The 24803-nt window shown below is 42.5% G+C and overlaps 1 protein-coding gene across 4 annotated transcripts in view; it reads right to left on the bottom strand.

Annotated features, from left to right (window-relative positions):
• The window catches only part of Vti1a (vesicle transport through interaction with t-SNAREs 1A), a 345424-nt gene that overhangs the window by 252794 nt on the left and 67827 nt on the right, over positions 1 to 24803 (bottom strand). For all 4 annotated transcript variants that reach the window (XM_075974426.1, XM_075974424.1, XM_075974427.1 and 1 more), the window contains exon 4: positions 2040 to 2117. In XM_075974426.1, the coding sequence (XP_075830541.1) occupies positions 2040 to 2117 (78 nt within the window). The remainder of the gene's footprint in view (positions 1 to 2039; positions 2118 to 24803) is intronic.

The following is a 24803-nucleotide window of genomic DNA, read 5'->3' as shown; positions in this document are numbered from 1 at the left end:
ATATTATGACAAAGACCCTCAACACAGGACTTAATGACTTCATCGTGTCACGGAGATTCTGCTCTGCAAGGTAACAAATTATCCAAAAAGCTTAGCATGATCTCTGTGAATGTTCACAGCTCATTCAAATGTGAGGCTGGAAAGTCCACGGAGCCGTAGCCGACCATCTCCACACCCTCATGACAGCAATCCGCTGTGCCGTATTTACTGGACTGGCAGCTCCTTACCAGTTTCAGGGCCAGCACTTTCAGAACTTGTGAGTTTCATTCAGATAAGTCTAGGGGAAATCTTTGCATAATCACTTTAAACTGACAGGATATAACTTGAAAAATTCAAAAATTATGAGCTCAAATCTATTTTTGTGGAATATTTTTCTTTAGGCATAAAAATCATACTTATATGTACGTAAGGCTAATATTTTAGGTGCATTAAATGTCCCTTAAGATAAGTGAACAAGGTGTAAAAAGGATCCTGTCAGAGAACTACAGCATCATCAGAACACACAGCCTGGGTTAGGCAGGAGCCCCTCCCTTCTGTCCATTCTCCAGCAGCTGCTCAGACTGGGAAAGTCTACAGCTTCCAAAGGAACTGACAGGGAAGCTGCACGTACACTTTTTTTGTTTGTTGTTTGTTTTCTTTTGCAAAGAAGATAATGCTTTTTCTTTTTTACAGTAGTTAGAGAAGAAAATTGTGATTCATTCCAAGAGTCATGCATAATCCAAACCTCACTATAAAAAGGCAGAAATATTTTCCTCTCACTCTCCCATTTTTTAATCTCTTTTGAGTAACCCCCCTCCCAACATTACCGTTCACTTCTGTTCTGCACCACCCCTGTTAGCTGTCCTCACATTTCAGTCAGGGAAGCTGACACTGCAAGTCAAAGCTGAGTGATGTCTGAACTCAGGCTGATACCATCCACAGAGAGGAGGAGGCAACCCAAAGAAATGGCCTGCTCAGTGATTCTTCTCCCACTTTTCGGGTGGGTGGACGGGTGCCTTTGTCACACCAGCCTCCGCCCAGGTTACAGTGCTCACATTCTGTGCTGCATAATTTAGTGCCAGTAAATATAAACCCTGAAGTGGGAGGTGCATGCTGCAAACTCTGCTGGATGGATGGGCTGCAGCTTCCTCCAGTCAGTCACAGCTGTGTCTTAGCTAGGGAGTGCTCATTCTGGGGGCAGAGAAGCAACCCTTGGAAGAAGGTCTTACCTACGGCGCTCCCTGCTACCCAGCAGTCCCCAGGGCTGTGAGAGACAAAGTCAGCTCTACAGCAAGCATCTTGAGACACGCTTTTAAAGAGTTGCACATACCATACCATGTGAACTTACGGTGTCTGCAGCATTAATTCAAAGAAAGTAGCAGGGTGCTAATTAGACTCATGACACGACTGTGCGGCTGTCCAATGAGGAATGGCGGGCAAGCTGTAAGAACCTTTTACAAGAAGCTGTATCGGGAATGTGTTTTCTGTATGCAGATCCTGGGGTGCACGCAGGGCTTATCCTATTGCTATTGTTACCACTGTCACCACAGAAGAGGGCAGGCCTCTGCCTGGGCATGCACACAGTCCCACATTGGCGCTGGGCATTTGCATCCCACACAATGGGAGCCGGGGCTGTGAGGCTGGATTTTGAAAGCTTACTTTCATTTGTTTGGCTGCGAGTGTTGACTTAATTGTGCTGCATTCCTATCAAAGCTGCATCATGTACTTTTTTACTCCTCTTACATGTGTTTGAGGTGAAGACCTTGGCTTTGTCTGCAAACAGCGTGTTTCAAGTTATTCCTTAAGTACTAAATAATAAAGAAAAGAGAAGAAAAGAGTTTTTTTAAAAGATGGCAGACAGTGATCACGAGGTAAAGGGTTAAATGTAAGATCTCCGAGAAACATTTTGAAGTTGATTAAGACTCCAGCTTTGCATTAAACAGTATCGCTTCCACATGAGTTGCTGCTAACACTGTCAGGGAGCAGCTTGAGAGCCCAGTGTGCTTGTGACCTCCTTCACCCTCCAGCCACCCACCAGGCCTTCCTCATTAGCATTCTACCTGGTTCTCGGAGGAATTCCCATCATCCCCTAGGAGCTCATTCCGTACTTCGTCACTGTAGGCAATCCGTGACCTTTTCTATAAAACAAAACAAAAAGGGAAAGAGCAAGGTGAGCGTTAGAAAGTAAACACGGCCAAGCAGTCCTGGTATCAAGGCGGCCATCTCAGACCCTGGGGAGCCCCCTAATGGAAGCCTACCGGTAAAGCTGTGCAGCTAATTCAAAGTTCCCCAACACAGCTTAATGGAAATTACAAATTTGTTTTAAAAAGAAATACCAATAATGAAAGAAATTTCTGCTTTGTGTTAATGTTCTATTATTTTTCATAAGTAGATTAAAATTAATTTATTCTTCTGCATGTTGTTTGAATAAAACTACTAAACTGGAAGAAACACAGTTATATAGCTGGTTAGTTTGAAAACTCAGATTGTAATTAAAGCAGGAATGTATGGGAGTCTCCGGAGGAATTGCACTGTGCAATCTAGAACAACCTCTGAAAGTCTCCACTTCCAGGATAATATTCCTGTCACCAACTGTCTGGACAAGCACATGTATATTTCATCACTGGGATGCTACTCTCCAGGAAGAGAAGGGACTGTAAGCCATTCCCTAGCTAGCGGTATTCAAATGTCCCCAACTCATCTCTAAGTAATAGCCTAAGGAAGAGCAATGCTGGTGAAGGAAGGGAGAGAAAGTGGGGGGTGAGCAGACAGACAGACACTGGTAACACAAAGAAATTCCCCAGTTCCTGTAACTAAAGGCTATGAGTCACTGTCTTCAGTGAATGGTGCTTTGGAGCATCCATCCCCTCGCCTGTCCGGTACCCTGCGCATCGTGTACACTGCAGTCAGAGGGACATGGCTCCAAGCCATTCAGGCCTTGTCTAAATACACAAAAATCAGTTGTGAAACTTGAGTCTGGTGATCAGTCCCTACTTCATCTTCACCATGTCAGGGTCAAAAATCATTTGCTGCTGACTCTGCTTCTCAACTAATTAAGTAAAACGGTCAGTTAGAAAGTGGAGGGTGGGAAGCTGTCATGTCTTTCCTGGACTCCAACAATCTAGGACTTAAAGATTTTATTTGTTCATCTATGGTCTGGAAGAAAGCCCTAGAGTTTCAAAGAACTACCTGTAATCCATAAGCAAAAGGCAAATGGAAGATTACGATTCTATTTTTCTAGTAGTCAATGAATAACACTGCTCGGTAGCAATCGGCTCATTAGACCTTAAAATCATATTATTTAAGGGAACCTCAGACAAGAACAACCACTGAGTTACAGATCATTTAAAAAGCTTGTCTTTCTCAAGTGGGTGCCTATCTGAAGCACAAAACACAGAAAATATTCTTTCTTTACTATTTTTTCAATTCTCCCAAGTGTGGCACATAACAGAGAATTTGGTTTATTGCATATAATTCAGTTTATTGCTCTTCTAGATGTAATTAAGCAAATGATATGCTGGATCTAGCAGAACCCAGTTTTAAAAGGCTTTCTGGAATATAAATAAACACACACCACCCAGATACTTGTTTGAGGAAAACAGTGGCGTATCGTGGAATTCTAAAGGGAACTCTCCTTCCACTGTGCCTAGAATCTCAGGATCATGATGCTCAGCTGAGTTTCTTCTACCTTATAAACCAGCTCTGGAGAGACTCAGAGAAACAACACAAAGCTATAAAACACTTAGGGATAAAGGAGACAGATGTGTCCACCCCTGCCTGCCCAGAGTCTCCCTCTTCAACAGGGCTTTCCTGCCACAAACATCTGTCTTAAAATTCAGCAGCTGCAATAGGTCTCTGTGAGGAGATAAACAAGACCATAGCGGCGTTGCAGGGAGAAGAACAGGTCAGAGACATAAGGCCTTGGTGTGTGGTCAGTAAGGACATCAATATGCAAGCTCTTCAAAGTTCAGGCGTGGCCCAACCAATTTGTCTGTGAACTCGCCAGATATTTTCTCACCACAGAGAGCACATGCTTAACCTGGTTCTCCTGTGGAAGCTACTGTGGATTGCCCATTTCTACTGACTTCATACAGAACATTTTTAAATGCTAAGTACAAGGTCGGCCCACTTAGATCATGCCAAACCTCTCTGACCACTTGAAGACCCCACCATCACAGTCTCAAACCAGGTAGGTGAAAGTATTTTACAGCATTAAAGGAAATGAAAACCTTTAAGACAGGCTGATGTATCAGAGCTGCCTTTTGCATTATTCATTTCATCACGATGGGGGACTAAAACATTCCACAGGATGCAAAAATATCATATGGAGATTGTTTTCTGTTTCCCCCTTTTTACCAAAATACCAATAAATTGGCATAGATTGTGCAATTCCATTATGTTCTTATTTAGATTTATCATACTTCAAACAAAGACGACATTACAAATGTAGAGCCCTGGTTATCTAATCTTGCTCTGGTCAGGAGGCACTGCTTCGACAGCAGCAATGAAGAGAATGGTGCTCCCATAGAGGAGGATGCACCCATAGTTGTAGGTGGTCTCTGTGAAAGGCACGCCTCACCACTGGGACGAGAGGTAGGTCGTGGAGGACGTTTCTGGCTGTAATTAAGCAAATGATATGCTGAGCGTAGCAAAGTGTTTCCTGGCAGACCCATTGCAAATAGGAATAACTACCCATGAGAACGGTACAATGCCATTCTAGTCTGCACTAGAGTTTCATTTTCCAAAAATAAAACAAATTCAGGCTGTTCTTTATTAAGAATTATATTTGGAAGACCAACATTTTCTCCTAATTTCTCAGCATTTGAATTTTTAAGTAAGCTGACTGTATGTCATAACCACAACTCACTCTTTGAAATCATCGCTGTGCTGCTTGAAAACAACAGCAACAACGAAGATGAAATTCTTTCCAATGACAAATGGCTTGTTTTAAGGAAAATCAATAAATCATGTTATCTTTTGTGGAATTTTAAAAACTCATGCTGGATTACTAATTACCTACATGATACTTTAGAAGATTCTAAATTAACGAATTGAAACCTTTACTGTATCCTGATAAACCTAAAACATTTTTACTTTATTATTAAGACTATAAAATCTGTACTTTAGCCAAATGCAAGCATGAGAATTTGAGCTGGAAATGTCACACATTCAGCTACAGCTTGAAGGAACCCAATTCATAATGCATTTTATAAATAGTTAATGACTTCTATACATAAGCTAACCAGGCAAATCAAGAAATTGTCAACATTTTTAGTCCTGGTTGTCAGTTACCACTGTCTGCTGGTCCCTGTGTGTGGCTGCAGGAGACGTCCCCTGTCTGCTGGTCCTTATGTGTGGCTGCAGGAGACGTCCCCTGTCTGCTGGTCCCTGTGTGTGGTTGCAGGAGACGTCCCCTGTCTGCTGGTCCCTGTGTGTGGCTGCAGGAGAAGTCCCCTGTCTGCTGGTCCCTGTGTGTGGTTGCAGGAGAAGTCCCCTGTCTGCTGGTCCCTGTGTGTGGTTGCAGGAGAAGTCCCCTGTCTGCTGGTCCCTGTGTGTGGCTGCAGGAGAAGTCCCCTGTCTGCTGGTCCCTGTGTGTGGCTGCAGGAGAAGTCCCCTGTCTGCTGGTCCCTGTGTGTGGCTGCAGGAGAAGGCCACAGTCTGCTGGTCCCTGTGTGTGGCTGCAGGAGACGTCCCCTGTCTGCTGGTCCCTGTGTGTGGTTGCAGGAGATGTCCCCTGTCTGCTGGTCCCTGTGTGTGGCTGCAGGAGAAGTCCCCTGTCTGCTGGTCCCTGTGTGTGGCTGCAGGAGAAGGCCACAGTCTGCTGGTCCCTGTGTGTGGCTGCAGGAGACGTCCCCTGTCTGCTGGTCCCTGTGTGTGGCTGCAGGAGACGTCCCCTGTCTGCTGGTCCCTGTGTGTGGTTGCAGGAGAAGGCCACAGTCTGCTGGTCCCTGTGTGTGGTTGCAGGAGAAGTCCCCTGTCTGCTGGTCCCTGTGTGTGGCTGCAGGAGAAGTCCCCTGTCTGCTGGTCCCTGTGTGTGGCTGCAGGAGAAGGCCACAGTCTGCTGGTCCCTGTGTGTGGCTGCAGGAGAAGGCCACAGTCTGCTGGTCCCTGTGTGTGGCTGCAGGAGAAGGCCACAGTCTGCTGGTCCCTGTGTGTGGCTGCAGGAGACGTCCCCTGTCTGCTGGTCCCTGTGTGTGGCTGCAGGAGAAGGCCACAGTCTGCTGGTCCCTGTGTGTGGTTGCAGGAGAAGTCCCCTGTCTGCTGGTCCCTGTGTGTGGTTGCAGGAGAAGGCCACAGTCTGCTGGTCCCTGTGTGTGGTTGCAGGAGAAGTCCCCTGTCTGCTGGTCCCTGTGCGTGGCTGCAGGAGAAGGCCACAGTCTGCTGGTCCCTGTGTGTGGTTGCAGGAGAAGTCCCCTGTCTGCTGGTCCCTGTGTGTGGCTGCAGGAGACGTCCCCTGTCTGCTGGTCCCTGTGTGTGGCTGCAGGAGAAGTCCCCTGTCTGCTGGTCCCTGTGTGTGGCTGCAGGAGAAGGCCACAGTCTGCTGGTCCCTGTGTGTGGTTGCAGGAGAAGTCCCCTGTCTGCTGGTCCCTGTGTGTGGCTGCAGGAGAAGTCCCCTGTCTGCTGGTCCCTGTGTGTGGTTGCAGGAGAAGGCCACAGTCTGCTGGTCCCTGTGTGTGGTTGCAGGAGAAGTCCCCTGTCTGCTGGTCCCTGTGCGTGGCTGCAGGAGAAGGCCACAGTCTGCTGGTCCCTGTGTGTGGTTGCAGGAGAAGTCCCCTGTCTGCTGGTCCCTGTGTGTGGCTGCAGGAGACGTCCCCTGTCTGCTGGTCCCTATGTGTGGCTGCAGGAGACGTCCTCTGTCTGCTGGTCCCTGTGTGTGGCTGCAGGAGAAGGCCACAGTCTGCTGGTCCCTGTGTGTGGTTGCAGGAGAAGGCCACAGTCTGCTCCATCTGTAATCTACTGTAATGCCTGGCCTATACCATAAAGGTGGAAAAGCTTCACATTGCAATATATCAAACACACACACATGTGTGCATGCACACTTGTTTAAGAGCAGGCCTCATTTTAGTTGTGTAAAACTTACTCTCTATGATTTATACTTCATACTTCAAATGAACTAGATAGTGTTGGAAAACTCTACAGAACAGACACGAGAAAACTGTGACAGATTAACAATACATTTGCGTCCCCTGTGCAGTTAGAGGGACCATGTTTATCTGACTACTCTAAAATGACGACAAAAGTGCGTCTGTAGTTATAAAAATAAGGATTTCACATGTAAAGAGATTCTGGTTGATAGGAACAGGATGCTTGTGTACTGATTGCCTGGTTTTCTTAAAGCCAAATTCAAACAGAGACATTTTTTCAGTTTGGTCTAGAAATTTGGTCTGAAATAATCTAGCTACTTGACCTACTCTTTGACATTTCCCAATTGAGCTCACTGTGTCTGTGGGCACACATTGCAAAACTGGGAACAACATGAGTTAACTTAGTTTAAATTAATTAAAACTTGTCATCTCTGGTACTACCTGCTATATGACTCTATGCGGGACACACTGTATCTGCAAGCAGAATGAGGTTCTACGGCCTACCACAAGCAAAAACATAACAATGAGGTTGGTTTATTACTAAAGCGTATATGAGAATTTAATTTCCATGTCGTGCACATGGCAAAGCAATTGCTTAAATTGCCTCACCTGGGAATTTAATGCAATGTTATCATCAGACCAGCCACATTGTAAGTAGATTTATAATGCTTTCCATGTGCTGTGCTTGGTTGCATATGAATTAAGTAATGATCTGGTATTACAATAAAATCAGCTAGTTCCCACACCTGGCAAACAGGATATTTCACTAAATTAATAGCCATACAGCTATATCACAAGGCATAGAAGAGGAAACCATCTCCAAGGCATTTGACTTGAATCTTACATGGGAAGCAAAATAACACCATGGATATGTACAATGTCACTATACTGAATGAGCTGCTCAAGACAATCTGTTTCTAACATCTGTATTACTGAATTAAGACCTTCGCATTCCCATTCAGTCTTGGCCTAATTTCCTTCATTCAGTACTCTAATTACTAATCAGCAATCCGCAAAATTCACAAACACCGAGAAAGCCCTTTATTCTAATCTACATGCTGCAGACAGCCAAATAATTGATACAAAGTGCAGTGTGGGTTTGGTGTAATGAAAGGAACAGCTTGTCCCACTTCCTAATCAGATTGGTCTATAGCGGCCATAGTTAATAGATTTCTCTATAGTCCTAAAACAAACTAAGCATGCTGGCCAGACTTTTCCATTGCTTCTACCATGTTTTTCAGTCTCCTTATATTTAATAATGCCACAGTTACTAGGTGATACGCCTATTAAAACCTGCTATGCTTTCAGAGCCAAGGAATTTTACTGCTCCGAAGAACTGAACTGCTTCTGTTATAGTTAACACTTTGGGATATCTACAGAATGCCATGAAAATGTATTTGTTAGCAAGCCGTATGACTGTTGGCCATCACTACTACCTAATTTATCTGGTTCTAATTAAATGACGTCTCAGCACTATAATGTCCAGCTACTATGTTTGAAAATACATATACCTCTGGCACCAAGTATTCAATCTCTAATCACACTTCTGTTTGTCCACAGCCAGACTAATTTCTGTGACAACATCTCAAGCTACACAGTTCAGATAAAGGCAAAGTAAACTCATATGCAAGGATCTGATCACTGGCAACTTGCTCAGATAAAATGGAACAGGGAGTTGAATGAAAAACACAGAGAGCACCCAGCCAGTGATCTTGGTCACATTAGGTCTTCTGAATATCCTCATCTCTAAAATGCTTACATCTCTTAATGCTTACTTCTTGTGGTTACTACATGGATTAAATATTATAAACAGACATAAATCTTTCTTAATACTTTGGCTATGATAACCTCAGGAAGCAAGTTCCTCTGAATAGCAGCTGATAGGACACATAGGATGCAATGAAGCTGATGTACACATGACTAAGAATACAAATTAGTGCATTCTCCCTATGGATGCTTTCTCAACACACCAAAAGTAGCTTGAGAAAGTCCACATACTTCGACTAATTCAGATACAAAGGGTGCTGCATTTTCAGGCGGTTAGCAAAACAAACACACAAACAAAACAAAAAAACCCAATTGACTGTCATTCTTCAGTATTATTAAAGAAAATCAGTTTTAATCTGATTCTTTTAAAGAATGGATAAACTAAGAATAACTGTCCTTTTTCAACTGTTTAGACACTAAACAGTCCTTAAAACTTTAGAGCTGAACATCAAGTGCCCAGTCCACATGTTCCCAGCACTTAGTACCAGTGATGGAAAAGTATATTCTCTCATTTTTATTACATATTTATTTACTTACTGTGTGTGCATGTGTGTGCAAGAATGTGTGTGTGTACACGTGCATGCATGTGTGTGTGCATATGTGTGTGTGTGCATGTGTGTGCCCATGCCCACATGCATGCCATGCTGAATATTACATGGAGGTCAGAAAACCATATGCAGGTGTCAGTCCTTTCCTCCTACTGTACGAATTCTAAGCTGAGCTACTTCAGTGATCTGGGAATTTATACTTCCTGTCCAGCACAAACTCAAGGCTAAAGGACCACACTTATACCACCAGAGAGGAAATACTAACACACCCTGCCACGAGGCATCACCAAGTGGGAAAAGCAATTTAACATGAGAGCACCAGGTAATTCTTCATTCTTTGGGATGGAATACTAGGAAAACAGACTTAAATTTCTACAATTTTTTAAAAAGTCATAATCACTCATAATTTTCACTTGTACTTTCAAGTATATTTGACATGTTTAAAATGGGTATGTATGTTTTAGCTGTACATTATGAGATAAAATACACCACATTTCCTAATTACTTTCTTGCAGTGAGCTATAATACACATGTGAATATTTCTGTGCATATTATGAGATTCTGTGTGTGTGTATAAACAAAGAGACTCACACAACCCATATGTGATCCATATGGAAAATGTGCTGTGCAGTGCTAACTAGATTTTTATTTAGACTAGGAATCCTGACTGCATCACTGCTGCATCATTTAATAATTTGCAAACTGGGCAGCCCCACAGCCCAGGTAACTGCACCTCTTATTTCCTCTCTCAGCATTTCCAAACCTGGTTGAGATTTCTCTGCAGCACTGGTGTTTCAAGCCTGAGTCGGCTGGGATCACGGCCCACTTGCCTTCACACACTGTAGCTTATAACTTTTGACACTGACACTGAACATGGTGTGGCCATGTCAGCCTGTCAACCAGCAACTAAGGTACCTCAGTCAGAAAATCAGCTTCTATTAGAATGCCCAGATGTTGGTATCAGCATCTGGAACTGGGTGAGTATGCAGTAAAAGAAATCCAATTCTTTAAAGTCTTTTCTGAGTACAAAATTAAATAATTCCACAGACGTAACCTGAAATACCACCCACCCTGAAAATAATACTCTGATAAGTAAAAGCCATGGCAGCAGATGTTTTGCTTGTATGAAAGACATCTACTAGAGAAAGGTATATAAATTAGTGTAATTAACTCACACAACTATAATTTCTCGGTGTAATGTGCCTAGCTTCCCTTCAAAAGCTGTCCACAGCCATAATTTGGGTCATTTACTTATCCAAGAACAAGTGATGCTGGGGAATCCATACAACTGACACCAAGGAACCATATCAGGCATCATGTAGACCATAATAGAACTCAAAAGTGGTTGGTCCTCAGCCAGAAGATGAGTGTTCTACCATGCCACAGGATTTGGACCTCACAAGGAGAACCGGTCTCCCAATGGTGGCATTCTTCCCACCACTGTTTATTGCACACACAACTCTGAGACAGGCTGTGGTCTTTGGGCCCCAAAGGCAAGGCTAGCTACACTACTCTCCTTGTTATATGAATTTATCATCAGGTCATCCTGAAACAAAACACCCTCTTCCGGAAACAATTAATAATCATAAGCCTTACAATATACACTGGTGTCAACACCTGAAATATTGACAACAATAACTCTAAGGTTTGGGGGAGGATAAATACTTAAAGTTAAATATCTTATTTGATGGAATAAAGTCTCTGATGTAAGAAGATGAGTCACAGCCACATGGGTGAATGTTAGTGAAATATATTTCAAGATTAATCTCCAAAGGCTGCACCATAAAGCAACCATGATCTTCTCATAAGGCTGCAAGGAAAGCTATTGCCAGTGATAAAGAAGAACCCACAATGCCTAAAGACACACTGCACAATTACTCTGAAACTCCAAACTGGAGTCAGCCACCTCATAGATAACAATTCTATACCCATTTCTTCTTGTTTATTTTTAAGCCATGTCAACAGATTCCATACTTGAAAATATGCTGCTACAATGAGGTAATGGTACTCAAAGGTCAAAGCTACATGACAGTGTAAATGTTTTATGGATACAGCCAATAAATCTGCACTACATAGGCAATACCTGAAAGTCACTACTGGGAATAATTCTTCTGTACACTGCGAAACTGTATTGTTCTCTGATATCCAGGCAGAATTTGGGGGGCAGAGAGAATGATGGGAAGAAGGGTGGAGTCAGAGAAGCCACCAGCCAGATGGAAACTCTTTGCAGGAGAGGTAAAAGCCATGGGCCTCAGAGTAGCATATACAGTAATAGAAATGGGCTAATTTAAGTTGTAAGAACTGGATGGAGAGAAGCCTAAGCTATCAGCTGAGCATTTATAATTAATATTAAGTCTCTGTTTGGCTATTAGGGAGCAGCTGGTAGGATAGAAAAGGAATGCCTTTGTAGGTGGACCGCCTACAAATGGCATCCAACGTGGGGCCTGCATTTCCACATAGAGCCCAAGAAGCTAAAAACAAACAAACAAAAAACAACAAACTAAGTAAAAACACCTGCAGCATCCCAGAGCTGTGGGATTGAATGCAGTTCCTGGTTAAGAAATGAGCCAGGCCTGTGGCTCATCATCTCTCACAGACTTAGACTGGGGCTGAGTCAGCCACCAAAGCTGAGGTGGAGGTCCTAGCCTAGCGGTTTAAAGAATTATGCAGCCAGAAAAGGATAGAGATATGCAGTAAAGACAGATTCAGACAGAAAACAAAACAAAAAACTAAACTTCTATATACATTACAATGTGCTTAAAAATGGTATTGGCTTAAGAAAGGAAAGAAAATGGGTATAGACAGTCATAGGAAAAATAGCTTTGAAATAATAAAGCCTTTGAAGAAAGAGTAAAGTAGTATAAAAAAGCCACATAGGATGGGAAATATACAAAGAGTCTGGATTCTGTATGTCATTATGTTGTATTTGAATATTTTGTTTGTTGATGAAAAAAATGAGAGCTGTTAAGACACTCTGGATTATAAAGGTTGCTGGATTAAAACAAACTATATATTTTTTAAAATGTCTTGATTTAAAATTGAAGTCAAAAGATATGTTGCTTTGGGGAAGAGGTTATGCTTCTGTTCCCACAGAAAACAAAAACAGAAGGATGTGAATTAATTCCAGGTTGAAATGGACCAGGTTTGATTGGTGAAGGCCCACTGAAAATCCTGACTACAGAAATAAAGAAATAAACCTAGAAAAACTACAAAACACATAACATACATTTTACCTTCTCAAACATAAAACAAAAAGTCATTTTGGCTAACTTGTGTATAATACAAGTCTATACTAGTATTAATACAGAAACACATGTTACCTTTAAAAGTTTATGTATTTTCAGAACAAGGAGTCCAGATACCAATAAAAATGATGGCCCTAGTGATCCAGCATCTCAAAATGCCTCTGTTATAGTTTCCTCAAAATTCTGCATCCAAAACAGCTTTAAGGCTGCTGGCTCATATGGTCCAGCCTCACAAACTACTCCAGCCAAGACCTAATAATTATCCTGATTTTCTAAGCTTCCCCCAAAAATAATTGTGCACACAGACAACAGCAAGTAGTACAGAGAATGATGCCCACATTCACAAGAGACGGTGTATGGGTAGGTTTTGGTTATTCAATAAATTATAGATATTTGTTATTGCTTTAGGCGGGTTGGGTACAAGATGTTATTGGTCTCCATTTTTAAAAAAAGCTAACAAAAGAGTTAAATTCAAAGATCAATTTTGGGATATATGGGAATGATAGGGGAAAAGGGTAGATTAATGAATCTACTTTAATCCAAAAAAACAACTGTTAATCTCAAAATACTTTGCATTGGTATGGATTTTGGTTTACTGATACCAATTTAAAGGTATTTTTTATACTGTATATATGTTTCTACTCTTGTTTGGAATATTGTGTCTACATAGCTCATTAAAAAATAAAATGTATAATTAAGAAATATGAGTTAATAGTTAGTCATTTGTAATAATTGAACTTGTACTCAGAGTAGGTATATTTTCAAGGTTGAAGAGATATATTTAGATAGATGGTCTTCAAACACTTCAAAGACCTACAGAATACTGTATTTAAAATGTCTTATAACATAAGACTTTTCTTTACAGTGAGACACGTCTGCTCCTGGCAGTATCAATGTATTTCAGAGAAGATAATGGAGTTTGCTTCCCTTATGGCAAAAGCTAGCCATTTAGGCAAAGAAACTGCCCTTGCCCCAATTGCTAACAGTATACTGTCCAAACTGGACCAGCAGGACAAAAAAGAAAGAAACCACCACACTTTATCAAGACAAAGTAGGACAGTCCTTCAAAATTCTCAGCATCTCAGAAAAGTCTGTGAGATATATTAGGCCTGTAGGCCAGAGTTGGCTTTTCCAACATTACAGAAGGACTTTGGGTGAGTATCCAGGCAGTTCCTATCATTAGGTAACATTTTACCCTTCTGGAGTCTTTGATTGAGTTAAAGACTAAATAATTAGACTTAAAGGGTTTTTTTAAGTAATGATAAAAGGTACATTAGATATAAAATTTTCAGACTTCAGACTCACAAAGATAATAGATTATTTTCTCTAAATTTGCCAGAGACAAATGGACTAGATATTGTAACTGTAATTCTTACTTAATAACTGTTTTTGTTCTATAGAGTTTTACTATATTAAAGTTAAATTCTTCCTTTTTAATTAGACAAAAAGAGGAAAATGTTATGGAATAACCTACAATGTGTCTTTGCCAAGGCATCTTCTTGTTGGGAAATAAAGAGTTGACAGGCTTATAGCTGGGCAGAAAAGCCAAACTGAGAGAATGCTGGGAAGAAGGGTGGAGTCACAGGAGTCTGAGGAATCTGAGGAGACACCATGAGATGCAGAGCAAGCAGGATGGAAAATACTACATATATGAGGCAAACAAGCCTCGGTGCGGTACATAGATAATAGAAATGAGTTAATTTAAGTTATAATCACTAGGTAAAAACAAGCCTAAGCTGTCAGTCGAGAATTTATAATTAATAACAAATCTCTGTGGGGTTATTTGGGGAGCATCTGGCAAAACTGATTGGAGGTCTAGACGGGAAACTCCGTCCACACACTGTACTCCAAATTTTTCTTGAAAACACTTCAAAAGTTACTTCTGAACTAGAATGATCCAAACAAAGCTTAATAAAGTACAAACATTCATATCGGATTCATAAGCAAAACATTCTTTCTAAAACCTTTTCCATTTTAAATAAATTAAAATCCTTTCTACTCAGAGGCTTTCCTTTAGCAATCAAGGGCTACTTTTTTCTTCTCTAATATTTTATTCTCTACTTATTCCTTCCTTCCAGTTTACATATACTTCTAAACGTACCCCAGCTTTGTATATCTAACAAACATCTGTCACCCTATACCACTCCTCCTAGCTAGTGCCCAGTCTCCCACTATCCTCTTCTTCTCACCCAAGGTGCTTCAATATGAGAACAGCCGTAACCACCTGCTGATGCCCCATTCACTCCTCACCTTGCTACGAACAATGCTGTCCTAGCACTCCTCAGGTGTCTCCAGGATGCCCACAGACTTACTATTTGTCAAAGGTACTGACGTTTTATTTAAATAACTTTTATTTACTATTTATTTAAATAACTTTTTGATTTTGATAGTTTTAGATTTATATAAACGTTGCAATGAAAAGAGAAAGTTCTCATTCAAGCCACATCTGGTTTGTCTCAGTTATGGAGGAGTCCCATGTCCACTCTTCTCTCATATTAGATTGCATGCTTCCTTGGCCTCTTTGACTTGTGATAGTTTCTTGCTCTTCTTTCGAAGACTCTCAAATTTTTAGTGGTCTCCTCAATTGAGACTTGTCAGATTTTTTTCTTTCATAAATAATCTGGAGTTCTCTGCTTCTAAGAGAAAGGACACAGAGGGAAAGAGCTATCTACCATATCAAATCAAAGCCGTTTCCTATCAACAAGATGTCACTGTTGATATTAATCTCGATCTCTTGGCGGAAGCAGCACATGTCAGTCTTCTCTATGGCGGGGTGAGTTATTCAGCTCCCCTTAAGCTGTTGCACTCACAATACTGAACTCCATCTCTCTCAGGACAATGGATCTGTAGAAACTGTTTGGTATTCTTCTGTGTAGGAGATCTGACTACTTAACCACAATTCAATAATCAATCACTTGCCAGTATGAACCTGGATTTGTTTGTCCTGCACATTATCATCTAATACTACAAATACTACTTCACTGAATTTGTTGCTTAATTTGAAGGAGCTTTGCTTCAGTATCCTTGATTTGACTTTTTCTTTTTCTTTTCGGTTTTTAGAGACAGGGTTTCTCTGTCTACCTTTGAAGTCTGACCTGGAACTCACTCTGTAGACCAGGCTGGCCTTGGCCTTGAACTCACAGAGACCCGCCTGCTTCTGTGCTGGGATTAAAGGTGCGCATCACCACCACCTGGCATTGATTTGCCTTCTTGATGCAGCTATGATATCATCCACCAGTTTGCTCCTTAGCAGCCTCAGCTTCAACATCTGTAAGAATCCCAGGCATTGTCCAAGTCTCTGCCCAATCCCCCTTCATCATCACTTCCTTCTCAATCTGACCATGAAAATGCTGTCTTCATGCTTAGGCCACATCTCACTCACCTGAATAGTCTTATCTGTACCCACCATCAACCTAGCATTTAAAACTGCTAAACCACAAATCCTGTAGGGATAATTCCCGCCCCTTAGGGGGCGTGTTCGCCTCGGGCTAATGTCTGCCTATAAATTTGGCGAGCGTGCTCCGAGCTGTCTCTTCTACTTTCCTGGTCTCCGCAGGAACGGTGGTTCTGTAAGTCTATTTCTACATTAAAACTATATATATTTTTACAAACTGTCTGCATTCGTTTACGCCGCTACAAAATCCAATTCTTACTGGCATCTAAACCTAAGGCAGTGTTTCTCAGCCTTCTAATGCTGAGACCCTTTAGTATAGTTCCTATGTTGTAGTGCCCCCAACTACAAAATTATTTTGTTGCTACTTCATAACTGTAATTTTGCTACTATTATTGGATATGCAGGATATCTGACATGTGACCAAAGGGACCACAACCCACAGTTGAGAACTGCTGACCTAAAAGCAACTGTCTCCAGCTCAAGACAGCCCTGGGGCATTATCTTTCTTCCATGCACACTCCTCCTGTTTCCTTAACTCAATAGGTGGTGTTACCCTGCACATGATAGTCTAAGATAAACACATGAAAATCATCTTATATTCTCCTTTATTTCTCTAATCTATCAATCAGCAGCTCTAGCAATTAAACCATTATTTTGTAAGAGTATCTCCACCTGGGGCTCTTTAACATATTTCAAGGATGTCTGTTACCTTTTGCAGTCAATCAATTCCTTCTTCACATGATAAGCCACATAATTGTGGCTACCACACATTTCATCCATTTTTTTAAAAAAGATATGAATATATTGGGGAGATAATTCTACAGAAAGACCCACATGTTTTTAGATAGAGGTAAGCCAATAGGGAAAAAATTTTACCTCTTTATCTTGTGAAGAAACAAAGACCCCTTCAACCCCATCTCTAGCAGAACATCAGAGCTGAAGAAGAATCGCAGCCTAAAGCTGTAACTTATTTCAAAGTGACTGTGTTAAACAGGCAGCAAATTCATTCAGCAAAAGCCAGTGTGCTGTGGGAAAATGCTAAGCCACTCTACTCCTCCAGCTTCAGAAGCCAATAGCACATTCCTCTTCAAGTCCAGGTCCATCTCATATCAACTGTTATTGCTCTCATGAGGTAGCCAGTCCTGCTTGGATTATGAAGGAGCAATGCACATGCACATTTCTCTCTCTGTGATTTCAGACCCCAGGAATATGGATCACCTCTGTTATCTGCATGAAGAAGCTCTGCTACAAGCCTAGCATTCAGGTTGCTTTTATCTCCGAGACCCCAAAGTGTACTGTTAGGCAACAGAGGGCACTTATCTAGATTGAACTGTCAGACAAATAGATGTTTGTCAGCCATTCAATTTGTATTGGGGAATATGCCAACAAAAACAAACCCCAGCAATTTGAAACAACAAACCCATCCTCTACTGACAAGAATAAATTGCTGTATATCAAATGAGTAAGAATTACGGTAGATCGCATATCCTGACTGTAGGTGCTTCAGAAAGAAAAATATTCTTAGAACTAATATTGCCTGTTTTTTTTTTCTGGCAGTAGTGAACATCAAGCAAGCATGCAGCATGTTTAAAACTAATAACCGCAAGAGAAAAACAAGCAGGAATTAGCTGTCATCAGAGAAGAGTGCGGCTCTCGGGTAGTTTCAAAGGCAGCGCTCAGCGGCTGCCGAAGGTGGCACAGTCTGCCCTCTATCTGAGCCTGCTCCAGGCCTGTGGTCCTTCCAGGGAGGCGGTGCATCTTCACGGAAATCATGAGGAGTGAGACTGTCATTCTTGAGCCTGAACTGATTCTGGCTCTGGTTTTTTGTTTTTTTGTTTTTTTGTTTTTTTTTTTCCGAGACAGGGTTTCTCTGTGTAGCCCTGGCTGTCCTGGAACCAGCTCTGTAGACCAGGCTAGCCTCGAGCTCACAGAGATCCACGTGCCTCTGCTTCCCAAGCACTGGGGTTTAAGGTGGGCCACCACCGACTGTCTGGCTCTGTATTTTCAATGTCCACAGAAACAACGCTTTAATGAAGTGACCTCACAATTTAACAACGTGCAGCGGTGATTTAGTCAAAGTTGGTGTTAATCCTAAATATTAAAGTTGTTAATAAGTCAATTACATACAGCATTTTTAGGAATAAAAATAGCAAGAACTTCCCCATTGATCTTCTGAACAGTTTAACATCTTGCTCTATGGTGTCCCTTACTCCACATCTTCATTCTGGAACTTGAATAGCTGCTCCTTTACTCAGAATCTAACATACCCTTCTCGTCAACCTGGGTCTAAAGCAGCTGCCACTTCAGTCAGGATCTAATGCACCTGCCCCTGCAGTCTGGATCTAATGCTGCTGCCCCTCCAGCGAGTCTCAGTTTGGGAACTGAAGAGAAGAAACTACCATGAATGATTTCCATCAACGTGAGAATTCAGCCCTGTGATCAGCACTCGCTTCAAAAGAAAATGAGTTTCCATCACAAAAACTTCAACTGAGTCTGTGTAGTTTTATTCCATAGAAATCTTAAGTAATACTCACATTCTAAAAATGAGTTTTCTTCTATTGATATCATGTAACAACACTATGAAACCTTTAAAGTCCTGGAATAGACCTTAGGTGTTGTAGCGGCATCTTACTTCAAGACTTAGAACTTGTCTAAAGAACAATGGGAGAATAATAAAGTCCAGACAATAAAACATATGAAAAGGACCTCCTACGGGCAGTTAAGATGACAACAGAAAGGTCGGGTAATATGAAGTCTCAAGGGGCCTGCATGTTTGGTAAATGACTGAGCTGTGGGGGCTGGGCATACAGCTCAACAGTTAGGAACACCAGCTGCTTTTCCAGAGAACCTGGGTTCAATTCCCAGAACCCGCACGGCAGCTCACAACTGTCTGTAACACTAGTTCCAGAGGATGTAACACCCTCTTCTGGTCTCCATAGATACCAGGCATGAGTGTGGTGCACAGTCATACATGCAGGCAAAGCATCCATAAACAAAATAAAATAATTACTTAAAAAATAACCGAGCCACAGAACAAAAGTTATTTTTTACTTTGAAGAGTTAGAAAATTACTTTTAAAATAAAACAGTAAGTTGGGCATGGTGGTGCATTCCTGTAATCCCAGTACTGGGGAGGGTGAGGCAGGAAGCTCAAGTGCTAGAAGCCAGCCTAGACTAAATAAATAGTGAGTTCCAGCCAACCTACCTACAGTCAGACCATTCTTCCAAACCAGAAGTAACAGGAAGAGCTGACACCTCCCCCAGAGGAGAATGACAGGAGATGTGCGCCATATACAGCTTACTCAATGGACTCACACACACTGTGACACACGCGCAGCACACTGTGCACACACATGCAGCACACTGTGACACACATGCAGCACACTGTGACACACGCGCAGCACACTGTGACACACGCGCAGCACACTGTGACACACGCGCAGCACACTGTGACACACATGCAGCACACTGTGCACACACATGCAGCACACTGTGACACACATGCAGCACACTGTGCACACACATGCAGCACACTGTGACACACATGCAGCACACTGCGCACACACATGCAGCACACTGTGCACACACATGCAACACACTGTGACACACATGCAGCACACTGTGCACACATGCAGCACACTGTGACACAAATGCAGCACACTGTGACACACGCGCAGCACACTGACACACGCGCAGCACACTGTGACACACATGCAGCACACTGTGACACACGCACAGCACACTGACACACGCGCAGCACACTGTGACACAAATGCAGCACACTGTGACACACGCGCAGCACACTGACACACGCGCAGCACACTGTGACACACATGCAGCACACTGTGACACACGCACAGCACACTGTGCACACATGCAGCACACTGTGACACACGCGCAGCACACTGTGACACACGCGCAGCACACTGTGACACACGCGCAGCACACTGTGACACACGCGCAGCACACTGTGACACACATGCAGCACACTGCGCACACATGCAGCACACTGTGACACACGCGCAGCACACTGTGACACACATGCAGCACACTGTGCACACACATGCAGCACACTGTGACACACGCGCAGCACACTGTGACACACGCGCAGCACACTGTGACACACATGCAGCACACTGTGACACACGCGCAGCACACTGTGACACACGCGCAGCACACTGTGCACACACATGCAGCACACTGTGACACACATACAGCACACTGTGCACACACATGCAGCACACTGTGACACACATGCAGCACACTGTGCACTCACGCGCAGCACACTGTGACACACGCGCAGCACACTGTGCACACACATGCAGCACACTGTGACACACATGCAGCACACTGTGCACACACATGCAGCACACTGTGACACACGCACAGCACACTGTGCACACACATGCAGCACACTGTGACACACGCACAGCACACTGTGCACACATGCAGCACACTGTGACACACATGCAGCACACTGTGACACACATGCAGCACACTGTGCACACACGCGCAGCACACTGTGCACACATGCAGCACACTGTGACACACATGCAGCACACTGTGCACACACATGCAGCACACTGCACACACGCGCAGAACACTGTGACACACATGCAGCACACATGCAGATTTTAAAAAGATGTAAGTGTTGGTAAAGCATGTATCTGTGCTCTTTGCATCATATTTCAAACCTTTTTGAATATTTAAAATCAGCGACAAATACAGTTTGGTACTAAAAAGAAGTGTGAGAGCATTATTGGCGAAAGTGGACTGCAGCTTAGCTAATTATTAAATGAATCCTTAATTAGGTAAACGATCGTTTTTAAATTCAGGCAATTTAAATTGTAGTTTTTCCTCTATATTTTCTTCCTCCCTAGTGCCAGTTTGGGGATTTATTCAGACAGCTGTAAATCAGCACCATCAGTTTGTTGCCTTAGTTTACTCACTAGGATAGATTCTAAAACCATGTCTGAGGCACTGAAAGTTGTCGTTTTGAAATAAAAGAATATTATATATTGTATGAAATAGCTTGGCAATGAAAGAATCTTTTTCTCCATTTTATTTCAGGTTACAGGTTCTGAAGACAGCACAGAATACATAATTTATGTATTTATTTTATAGACGTTCCCAGAGGAAAGCAATACAGTCTCACTGGAGAGTTACAGCACGAACCTAAAATCCTTTGCCATGCTCTCAGGCCACCTCTAACGTCCTCACGAGAATACACACTTCCAGGCACTTTGCCTGGTGAACAAACGCCCAAAGAATCTGGACTTGACTTGGCGATGAACGCATTGCTGATCTGTCTAATTTTGACTGTGATAGCACTGGACAGGGAGTGAATGCAATTCTGGTCTCCGAAAAGAACAGAGCCAAGTTTGGCACTCTATAAATATGCAATAATAATAGGACCTCAGGGCTAGAAGGGACCTTGAGAGTCCTCTAATGCTCCTCGCTGCCTCACGCACCCTACACTGAATAGATCACATGAAGACCTCAGAGAGGACACCCCGTGAATTCCACAAAGAAGCTCACCGACAGTCACTGGTTGCTGTCAGGGTTGCTTTCTGAAATCTTACTAACCAACGGATCTTAGTTACACACACAGCAAAGACCAGCAAACAGCTGCACACCATACTTGGCTCGAGAGTTCTGCACAGACTGAAGACATTTGGCAACTGCAGCCTTCCATTCAGGGAAAATGAGCCCGGGATCTTCATTCATCTTCCTAATTTTCCAACCCTTTAATCATCTGAGGGCACAGCACAGAGTTTTCTCTGAATTATCTTTAGGCACAGTTGTCCCAATTGTATGCAAAGATGGAAGAAGATTCTTCCAGAAACTAGCATGAGCCCAAGGACACTACGTCTAACTTGAATATGTAAACTTGGAAGGGCAACTTATTTTCTGTTTTCTTTTTAATCTCTGACTCATATCAGAAGTATTTTTTTTTCTTTTTGTGGTACTGGGAATCAAACTCAGGACTTAGAACTTGTGAGGCCAATACCACTAGGCTATAACACTGGCTCTGTATTTCAATTTGGTTTGTAGAGTTATTTGCTATCACTTTTGTTTTCTTGCCCATTGATGAAAACATTATCAAGCAGACAAACCTCAGATTCAGATTTAATGAGTCTGAGTTCAGATTCTAGCTTTGATTAAGAACCTTGTGTACTTCAGGGAACTTGCAAGAAAGCTTTAGAACAATGGGTCTACTGCTGACCGTATGAGAGAAACATCACCTCTGACAATCACCACCGAGAAAGCTGGTGAGCTTGCTCCTCTAGCCACCACACTGGACTTGTTTGCGCACGGCCACCCCTGCCTGAGAGCAGCTAAGGCCCAAGCCCTCCTGGCTGTGAGGACCAGATAGCGATTCACCTCCTCTTGGCTCCTGGAACTCAGTTTGGCCTCTCATTTTTGGCCTTTTAGCTTTGACTCTTTGTTGATGTGTGATCTCAACCTTCTCTGCTTTGAACCTCGGAATTTTCTATGGACTTAGGTTCTCTTTTGCTCTGTCTCTTGAAGAGAAAATACTTTATCCCAAGCTCTGAAAGACTCACAGTCATACCCCATGAAAGTGTCAAAGACAATGCACTTCATTATCAGAACACCGCTCCTCGGCATAGCTAAATTAACTACAATTCAAATCCCAGCCCTGCTCTGTCTGTATGAGGGTGCAGTGTCTCCATGTCTCAGTCAAAGAGGCAAATGCAAAGGCATTCTGTGGCCACAGTCTCCTAAGTTAAAAGATTCCCCTAGCCACTGTTCTTAGTGGTAGATGAGGAATGAGGAAAAATACACTCTGACATCTCCACTTTGGACAAACTAGAACTAGATATTGTTCATAGTCCCAAATTTATGAAGAAGTGTCCCAAAGCTAATGAAATTAAACAGAAGCCACTGAGGAGGATGACAAGGCATGAAGGACCACAGGAGTACTCAGCAACAGCCTGATTCAAAAAGCACCAGCCAGAGGTGATCATTCCAAGCACAAAGCCTTAACTTGGAGCTGTGCAATGAGTGTAGAAACAGGAAAAATCAAGATGTTGTACAAGTACCCCCAGACAGGAACTGTTCGAACCAGCAAAATGTGCAGGGTTATATATCAGGAAGAAGTCTGCTTCCCAGAATATGAGAAGAAAGCACAAGAAGCCACTGGTTCCCACGAGCAAACACAAGCTGGAAAAACTACACAATCATAGTTTTGAACACTTACCAGAGAGTCAACAATACAAGGTAAGTAAACAAATGAAAAAACCCAAAGACACATGAGGGGTTTTTAAAGCCCAGAACGGGAAGAGGGTGCTGTCCATACTAAATTTAACACACCAAGGCTAAACCATTAAAATGGCAGTGACCTAAATAAAATGACCTTTTACCTAGGTGAGAGCTGAAAGGATTCATCTCTAACAAAACAGCCCCACTTGGAGATGTTGCCAAAGGGGCAAGTACTTGCCTGCCATGCAAAAGGTCCTTTCTTTGTAGGCAGGCAAAGAAAAAGGTTATGTACATTGAAGACTCTTTGAGAATTAGCACACACCATCACCACCACCAACACCACCACCACCAACAACAACTCCAATTAGAGTAAATTAGGGGCAAGTGTTTTTCTAATCATGTCATGAGTTTCATAGCCTGTGTGAAGGTAGAATAAATAAAACAGCAAAAGTAAAATGTTTGCGAGACTAGCAAATGGAACTCTACTGGATAAATCTTGTGCTGTCCATGAAGGAACATGGCGCTGTTTGAAAGCAGGCTCAATAACCTAAGAGCTCACATTGTAATTTCTATGCGTTGTCAAAAAATTAACACCAAGAAGTATAACTAAAATTTAAATAGCGTAAACAGAACCAAATACTGAAAATTGTGCCTTTTACCTCAAAGCAAACATGAAATAAGGAGCTACTGGACCGTGACTGATCACATACATTGATGAATTCATACGACAGACTCTCTTAAAGCTATCCAAACAAAAGAAAGCCCAAGATCTTCCCCAAGACCCATCCAACAATTGAAAAGCAACATGTGGAATCACGCATGAAATACATGTTGCTTTTGCAAAGTACACCCTTTTTCCATTATTTAAAAAGGGGGGATGCACACTTGCATTTGCTTGCAGACAGATAAGAATCTGGAAAAATGCACAAGAAGTCACTAACCATAGTTACCTGTCTTGGAAATCTGGGAGGAGACAGAATGAGGAATTATGATAGGAAACATATGTGTGTTGCAGGTAGGGGGCCGCTTGTTCCTCCCGGCTAGCTTACACCCAAAATAAGCACAAAGAAACTGTATTCATTAAATCACTGCTTGGCCCATTAGCTCTAACTTCTTATTGGCTAACTCTTACATCTTAATTTAACCCATCTCCATTAATCTGTGTATCGCCACATGTCTGTGGCTTACCGGCCAGATTCTAACTGGCATCCATCTCAGGTGGAGGATCCATGGCTTCTCCCTCTGCCTCTTCTTCCCACCATTCCGTTTAGTTTTCCCTGCCTAGCTCTGTTCCCCTATAGCTCTGCTATAGGCCCAAAGCAGTTCCTTTATTAACCAATGTAAGCAACACATAGACAGAAGGACCTCCTACACCAGATGTGTAAGGGAGAATTCCTATGAGCATCTTTACAATAACCATGGCCACCTTCACCATGCCAGTGCCACCCGAGTACGACTCTAGCACAGTGACAGCATGTTTACGACAACTTGTCAGCACTTGCCTATCAACATTTTACTGGAGAGCTGACACAGCAAGGAAATTTCAAGGTTACAGAATTTTT

Source organism: Microtus pennsylvanicus, chromosome 5 (genome assembly GCF_037038515.1).
Source record: "Microtus pennsylvanicus isolate mMicPen1 chromosome 5, mMicPen1.hap1, whole genome shotgun sequence".
NCBI lineage: Eukaryota > Metazoa > Chordata > Mammalia > Rodentia > Cricetidae > Microtus > Microtus pennsylvanicus.
This window is presented reverse-complemented; position numbering and strand designations above follow the sequence as displayed.